An 8,681-nucleotide genomic window follows, 5' to 3' on the forward strand; every position below is an offset into this window, starting at 1 on the left:
CATGTTCCCCTGAGCGCTCTAGAACTATCCCAGACGTTGTCATCATGTTCCCCTGAGCGCTCTAGAACTATCCCAGACGTTGTCATCATGTTCCCTCCCTAGAGCTTACAGTCCCTTTCTTCCAGCTCATGAAAAGAACACAGGTGCCCATTCCTTCATTTCAGTGGAGGAGCAGGATGGTGACCCTGGCATTGCCACAGCTGTTTTTGCACTGCTGTTCACGGGCACACGCTCAGTGCACCAGGGCCCACATCTCAACTCTAACTCTGCAAACCAGGGTGACCTCAGAACACAACCTCCCCACCACACGCCAGGCATCACTGCCAGGGAAGGAAGTGCAGAGTTAAATTCAGGGCACAACCAGTGCCAGGAGCAATCATGCTCACTGGCTTGAGAAGTTATTTCCTGTAAAGCAAAGCACCCACCTAAGTCACAGCTCTGGATTCTGGGGTAGCTCACCTGGGTAACCCACCTAGGTCAACCTCAGCACAGATGTATGGCCCTGGTCGCAGGATCACCCACAGCCCTATAGACGCGGCAAGCGAAACATAGGCCCTAGTAAGGGAAACAAAGTCAGCCCCTTTCTGGTTGGCCCAAAGGAGATGCTGGGCATAGAAGGAGCCCACAGACACAATAGGATTTAGGGATGTCCTCCATCTTCCTTCCCTTCCTCTATCAACCATTGGTGGGGAGTGACTTCCCCTTAACCCAAGACAGCAGGGAACCCCTGCTCCAGGTAGGGGACCAGATGCCCTACCCTGTGATCTGGGTTTGTACTAACTCTCAGTATCACAACCATTCCCAGAGATCTACTGGAGGGGCCACACTGAGTACAGGGGCTCAGTCACCAGCTTCAGCCTTGCTAACCTGAGAAAGTCCCCATCCCAACTCGGGGATTGACTCCTCTATGGTTTGGCAACTTCTAGTGTCTTGGGCCCCTAGCTCTGTGAAAAGGTAGGTCAGAAGCTGCAGGATGGCAGGTCATGGCTAGGGTTGTCCAGACTCTATGTGCAGACCCTTTCTCCTAAGAACAAGTCTTCAGAGCTGAGACACAGTGAGGGCTCCTCTTAAATGTCAGGAATGCTCCTCCCCAGGGAGAGGATCAGCCTACAGAGGCAGAAGGATTACATACTCCAGGTCCAGCATCTCAGAGAAGTCAAATTTCCCCTTCTCTTGCTCATGGAGGTTCCATGGGATGTAGCTGGAAGAGGGTACAAAGAGTACAATAAGCATCACATTTCCTCTGTTCATACAGCTTACCAAGCCCTCATGTGTCTCTATTTTTTTTTAGTTCAAGCTTCCAATGAAAATTAACTTCTGCTACACAGACATAACCATCGTTCCCCTATTATTCATCTGTGTTTCAAAATAACCAATTATCCTAGGTTTCATAGGTTTATATATATTCTCCAACAACCCCAATCTTTTATTTTTTTCTCTCCTTTCTTTCTTTACTTATTTATTTATTTTGTTTTTCTTTTTTGATTATTATGTGGCAAGGAAAATTTTTTTTTGGTCCAGTTTATTTTGGTGTTCTGTAAGCTTCTTGTACCTTCATTGGCATGTCCTTCTTTAGGTTGGGAAAAATTTCTTCTATGATTTTGTTGAATATATGTTCTGTGCTTTTGAGTTGGACTTCTCCTCCTTCTTTTATCCCTATTATTCTTAGGTTTGTCTTTTCATAATGTCTTATATCTCCTGGATATTTTATGTCAAGCTTTTGTTAGTTTTTACATTTCCTTTGACTGATGAATCTGTTTCCTCTATTGTATCTTCAATGCCTGAGATTCTCTCTTCCATTTCTTGTTTTTTTTATATTTAAGTTTTTTTCTTTTCATTTTACATACCAACCCCAGTTCCCCCTCTCTTCCCTTCTTCCACTCCCTTTCCTCCTTCTACACACACACACACACACACACACACACTCACACACACACACACACACTCACACACACACACATATCCACTCCTCACAAAAGGTAAATCCCCCCATGGAGAGTCAAAAAAAAGTCTAGCATATCAAGTTGAGGCAAGACCAAGCCCCTCCCTCTCTATCAAGTTTGAGCAAGGTATCCCTCTTAGGGAATGGGCTCTAACAATCCAGTTCATGTATTGAGGAATAAATCCTGGTCCCACTTCCAGTGGCCCCAGAGAATGCCTAGGCCACAGAACTGTCAGCCACATTCAGAGGACCTAGTTCGGTCCTAGACAGGTTCCCCAGCAATCAGTCCAGAGTCAGTAAGCTCCCACTAGCTCGGTTCAGCTGTCTCTATGGGTTTCCCAATCAAGATATTTTCTTCATTGATTTTTTTTTGCACTGTACATTTTTATCTTTTCCCCTCCTTTCCTCCTCTCTCCCCTAATCTACCTCAAGACCCAGCAACACCACTTTGGAGCTTATACTTAAAGGAAGCTCAATTATTCCACAAGGACATGTGCTCAACTATGTTCACAGCAGCATTATTCATAATAGCCAGGAAACACTCTAGATGCCCCTCAACAAAAGAATGGATAAAGAAAATCTGGTACATTTACACAATAGAGTGCCACTCAGTGGCTTAAAAATAAAAAGTGGCATCTTGAAATTGGCAGGCAAATGGATGGATCAAAAAAAAAAAAACCAACCAAACAAACAAAAACATCAAGTGAGGTAACCTGACCCAGAAAGACAAATATAATATATATTCACTCATAAGTGGTCTTTAGATATAAAGCAAAAAAAAAAAAACAAAAAAACCACAGGCTACAGAAAAACTACATGATGCCACTAATAGCTCTTAACAAAACCCAATAATTATAGACTGGGAATGTAATTCAACAATAGATTACTTGCCTAGTGTATGCAAGGACTTTATCAACTGCACTTCTAAACATGGAAAAACTCAATTATTTCTAACTAAAATATTGGCACGTAAAGCTAGCCAATCTTAAGTTGACTGCCTTTCAGTTTCACAGTTTCTTTAGATGGTTTTGCTCACTGGTGTTAAGCTCTGCCACCAAAGTCTGGTGGAGGACACACAAGGAACGGTCCCCCTTATCCTCAAGTACTCTTGTATTCATAGGGTCCTGTAGGGTGGGTGGCAACTGAAGGGGTTTCTTTTTTAAAAACTGCTCAATATAACATAACTCATGACTACCAATGAAGAGTTAGGTAGGCAATGTCAAGTTATATATCTTCACATTTATAAAATCAATATTTATTACAGATGTAAAATATCATTTCTGCACTGCATTTTGCTGACACTTTTTGTACTCTTTCTCTCTTCATACATTAGATACTGAGTTTTAAAGAATGGCATTTATTTTTAATTGATGTTTCTCAATAAAACTCCATGAGTTGACCATGAAAAAAACAGGCTTCTCTAATTAACCAAAAATGTAAACAAGAAGTCGAAAACCCAGAAGAAAAAAGAAGGATGAGAAAGAGGGGAAAAGAGTGATGGAAGAAGGAAAGAAAGAGGAAGGGAGGGTGGGAGGGAGGGAAGCAGGGAGGGAGGGACGAAGGGATGGACGGACGGACGGAGGAAGGAAACTCATTAACAGTCTTACTTATGAAATCTGTAAATAATGACCAGCCTGCCAAGACGGAATGATAGCATGAATATTAACGGGGTAACCAACTGCTTTTGTATTGGATTTGAGGTTTACTCCATGGGAGGTAACCCATGCCTGCTACTACAAATCTGGGCAGCTGGCTAGGAAGATCATAGGCTACAGAGAAGAAACTTCTACTATCAGTTTGCTAAACGGAAATACAGTCTGTTTTGTTTAGCTTGGGTTTTTTTGTTTGTATTTCTTTAATTGAGAATAGATTCTTCTCACATAATGTATCTTGATTCCAGTGTCTTTTCCCCCGACTCCTCCAGTTCCTGCCCAACTCCCATCAGCATCCAATCCCTTTCCATCTTTCATTAGAAAAGAACAGGCTTTTAAGAGATAATAGAATACATCAAAATAAAATATAGTAGAACAAAAACTATCATGTCAGAGCAGATCAGACAAGCGAACAGAAAGAAAAGACCCAAGAGACAGCACAAGAATCAGAGACCTTCTCATTTGCACAGTCAGGAATCCCATAAAAACATTAAACTGGAAGACATAAATAGATTAAAGTTGAATTCTAAAGACTCATGTTTATAGCTGTAGATTAGTGCTACTCTTGGCCATCATCAAATTAATTTCAAATAACAGGAGCTGATCAAAGTGCTGTGAAGAAGGGATGTTGTAGTGCTCACTCTAAATTGTCTGCTGTGTCAGAACTCCAGGGCTTAGGAAATGTCACCAGAGAGGAGGTGAAAAAGTAGAAAAACAAAAGGATGGCAAGACGTATTCTGGACATGACATGGTCATTGCACTCATGACCGCATGAGGGCTATTGTTACCTGTAAGGATCTTCACAAGACTGGACCTGACAGCATTTCGTCATGGAAGAAAGGCTTATGAACATCCCAGGGACAAATATAGGCTAGAGAAAAAAGGGACATCACTTCCTTTAGTGGTGAGGCCCTGGCGTACATGCCCTGGGAAATAACCTCCCATACATGCTCATGCAAGAAACCCTAGGAAACAGAGTCTGTAACAATAAACAAGAAATAGAAAAGGTATTTGTAGGAAAGCAGGGTTTCAGTGGGAAGCTGGTATATATATATATACACATATATACGTAGAGACTGTCAGGGAAAAAATAAAGACTAGGTAGCTATTATAGAAGTTTCAAATTAAGATCTTTTTGTTTCCATGACCATGGAGAGCTGTCCCCACTTCCCGTCTGGCAAACCAACCCTACAGCATCTATACAGTCCCAGATCCAGGGTTATGACTCGACCTGCCCCAACTTTTAAACCATCTATGACCTGCTGGGACATGTGAAGGGACCTGACCCATAGAACCGAAGCTGCAGGATCTGAACAACACAGGTCAGCACCAGGATGTCCAGGAAGAGTCCTAGTTGGGTCCCAGCATTGAACATGAATGGGAGATCAGGGGCCTCGAACCAGACCAATGACTCTCTAATGAACACTTGCAAGTAGAGATGAATAGACAAAAGGGTATGTGGAGTGACTTGGAGGGTCACACAGCAGCTTTCGTGATGAGACTTTTAATTCCTTCCCTTTTTTATTTTACTCATTTTCTTTTCTTTTTTATTTCTCTCTTAAATTTTGTTTTATTGAGAAGGAAGTTGCCAGGGTGGAGGGAAGATGCAAAGGGATGGGGAATGAATGGGGTTGAGATACATGATGTGAAAACACAGAGAATACACATAAAAATAAATTTTTTAAAGATATTTTTGTTTCCATAATTAAAATTTTTTAAAAACATTTAAAATACATAGCAGCAAAGTAAACTAATGACACTAGCTGTAAAAGCACCCATACTCCATCAATTTATCCAAGACGTTGATCACAAAGCAAACTAAGGATGCTATTTAAGGGACAACTGGACACAATGTAAAAGCACCGACTGGAAATGGCTGGTCCACAGCTGAGTCTTCATGCTGTGCTCTCAAAAACAGAACCCTGACTTTGCCAGTCTGCAACCCTGACAGGAGCCCTGTAGGCTACAGCTGGCCATAAAGGCTGGAGAGAGGTACTCACGTGGTGACAGTGTTGAAACCACAGGCCTGAAGCTTCAGCAAGCGGTCCTTCCAATACTCCCTGGGCACTCGGAAGTAGTGGATGGAGCCTCCAATGATCATGAACTTGTGACCGTCCAGGGTGAAGTACACTTGGCCATGAGCATTCTTTTCAGTGCTAAGTCCTACAGATCTCTCCTTCAGCTTGGAAGGGGTCAGACGAGACCACCTAAACCTGGAGTGGAGGGAAAAGAGAGGAAGGTGTGTCAAGGCCACTGTGGGCCTCTGGACCAATGAGGCTCCTGTTAGCTGGGCACACTAGACTGCTTGTGTTCTTTAGTCTCCCCAGGAAAAGAAACAAAGCTCCCCGCTCCCTGCTCACACCAACCTGGCAGGAGACACTTTAAACATGTCATCTCTGAATTCAGAGTGAGGACCAAGACCTGAGAAGACAAGTGGCAAGAAGAAGATGGCCAGAGTTCTCCTCCAGGAAGGACGCTTTCTGCAAGGAGAAGAGACATTGACAAGGGGAACACAGTGGGTCCTTGAGCCACAGGGGCTAGGAGGCTGCTCCAGAAACTTCTAGAGGCCCATGGCAAAGGACACCCATCGTGGGCAGGTGTTCTCCCAAGAAACCTAGTGTAAGGGAGGCTGTAGCTCCACTGGCTCCACACACGTCCCCCAATTCCAGGGCTCCCACAAATCCTTCCCCATAGGACCTGAAACAGGATATACCACAACAGGACAAGGCTGGGAAATTGGGGTAAGGGATTCAGGAAAGGTGGGGCTCTCCATGCACAGGGTCCAGGGAGGACACCGCCAAAGCACCTCCTCGCCTTGCACAACTATGCTGTCAAGTTCACCATCATCGAGCAGACCCGTGAGCAGGGTAAGGTAGAAAAGAAACTGCAGAGGAAAGAGCTGGGGTAGAGAGACTTGAAATGGGAATCTGAGTGCTAGCACCACAAATCCTTGCACATGACTGACTGGCAGACCTACAGAATACCCAGTGAGAAGTCTAGAGCACGTCCCATGAGTATGCTCAGGATAATGGGGCTGGAGGAGTTCAGGAGAGGCATGTGCCTCTAAGAGCTGGCAGAACTTGAGTCTTAGAGTCTGGTAACCCCAGGGGAAGCAGAAAGGGTCACCTGAGGTATGCCATTGCAGGAAGTCAGGAAGAAGAGGACCGGGCAGCTCCTGCTCTCTTGGGTGCCTCAGAAACACGACCTTCAGTCAGGACTAACAGCTGCCAGGCCTGATCCAGGCTCAATTCAGTGCTGCTGACTGGATGAAATGCCTCAAAAGCTGGGGGCTGGTCCCAGAACCTTGACAGCACAGTGCCACCCCAGGCCAGCAGCTACTACAACCAATGACTGGGTCAGGGTCTTCCTGGACAGTGTGCATCAGAGATTGCAGGCTGTCCTGGACTCCTTTAGCACACAAATGCCTCTCAGTGCTGGCAATGAAAGGGGAGGATGGATCATCGGGGTTATCTTGGCCTTGGCCTTTTCACACTGTGTGTACAGGCAGCTGTCTCACAACAGCAAGGTCAGAGATGGTAGGGAGAACAGGAGATTACTTCAGAGAATTCAAAGTTGATAAGCCCTTTGAGGGAAGTCACAGGTTACAAAATTAATATACTAGAATCAGCAGCCTTCCTATCTACCAAGAAAGTGAAAAAGAGATCAGAGAAGCAAGTTCATGCCCAATAGCCTGTTTAAAAAAATCTCCCAGAGCCAATCTAACAGAAGATGTGTTTGATGTATTATTTTATCAAATACCTCTTCAGCCTGCTGTTTCCCCGTCTCTTCCCATCACTCAGTGATATGAACATTAGGATTTCTGTCATTTCCCATGGGCATCTGTGTTTTTGGAGTGTTGTGTTTATTCACTTTTGGTTTCAGGTGTTGTGAATTCTTCTTCTGTTTCATCACACATCCAGACCACTCCAGACCACACACTGTGAGTTAGTCCACAAAAATATTACAAAATAATTATGATTGTTTTCTAAAAACATAGTCCAGCACCCAAATAAAACCATCCAGAAGAGGAAAAAAGAAAACAGGTCTGGTGACACATACCTCTAATACCTGTTTGTGGCTGTAATGCCAGATTATGGAGGGAAAACATCTAACCTGCAAACAAGAAGCCCAAAGACCACAACACTGCTGGGAGAAACTGCCCAAGGCTTGAGACACAAGCAATTCAAGAACTCTGGCTTCTCTTCTCTACCCAGATCCCAATAGCTGTCTCAAAGCCTTGTACATGCTCACACTGGCAGAACTCTGTTAATAACTCACTGTCTTCATCCTCACAGAGTCGTTCTTCAAAGGTCATGATACTCTAAACAGAAGCGATGTGTTCTTGCATAGCTAATACCTTTGATATTTCCCTGCCAGCACCTGACATTACATTGTTTATGTCCACTAAGTTCTTGGGGGTTTTGCTTGTTTGTTTGTGAAAGACCCTCGACGTGGACCTTTTTGCAGGAGGAGACCTCCCCAACGCCAAGGAGCAGGCCAAGACCGCATGGATGCAAATCACAAGAGGTTTATTGAGTAGACACAGGTACCTGCGGAGCAGCAAGATCTCTCAGAGGACTTGCGCGCCTCCCAACTGGAGGGCGGGATTTTTATAGGGAAGAGCAAAAAGCAAGTTTACAGAAGCAAAAGCGTGGTTATCAGAATGAGGCGGGGGGCATGAATGGTTTCCTCTCTCAGCATGGATGTCTGGCAACAGTCATCCTATTCCTATCTTATAGATATCCTGTTTTGCAGTTAACCTGCTTTGTTGATGTCCTATCTTATTGATATCCTGCCTTGCAGTCTTCCTATCTCATAGACATCCTGCTCTCTCAAGCACATGGAATGTTCTTACGAGAGCAGGCTGGCTGCTGATCCGGAGAATTTTTTTTTTTTTTATTTTAAGCAAACAGGACGTTCCCCTGGGAGCATGCTAGCTGCGGGTTTTGAGGAGGGAGTCTGTAGGGTCTTTCAGTTTGTTTGTTTTTCTTGCTCATTCTCACCATAAACTTTAGAAAGACAAGTTCTCTTTGCAAGAAGAAGAAGAAGAAGAAGAAGAAGAAGAAGAAGAAGAAGAAGAAGAAGAG

General features: G+C 44.1%; 1 protein-coding gene across 1 annotated transcript in view; it reads right to left on the reverse strand.

Annotated features, from left to right (window-relative positions):
• Positions 1 to 7,909, reverse strand: part of Glb1l3 (galactosidase beta 1 like 3) — a 44,045-nt gene extending 36,136 nt beyond the window's left edge. The window contains exons 1-5 of the mRNA XM_005347454.1: positions 7,848 to 7,909; positions 5,961 to 6,074; positions 5,595 to 5,807; positions 1,133 to 1,201; positions 460 to 555 (exon numbers count right to left, since the gene is read on the reverse strand). Coding sequence (XP_005347511.1) covers positions 460 to 555; positions 1,133 to 1,201; positions 5,595 to 5,807; positions 5,961 to 6,074; positions 7,848 to 7,909 — 554 coding nt within the window. The remainder of the gene's footprint in view (positions 1 to 459; positions 556 to 1,132; positions 1,202 to 5,594; positions 5,808 to 5,960; positions 6,075 to 7,847) is intronic.
• Positions 7,910 to 8,681: the final 772 nt, after the last annotated feature.

The sequence above is a fragment of the Microtus ochrogaster genome, chromosome 5 (genome assembly GCF_000317375.1).
Source record: "Microtus ochrogaster isolate Prairie Vole_2 chromosome 5, MicOch1.0, whole genome shotgun sequence".
Lineage (NCBI taxonomy): Eukaryota > Metazoa > Chordata > Mammalia > Rodentia > Cricetidae > Microtus > Microtus ochrogaster.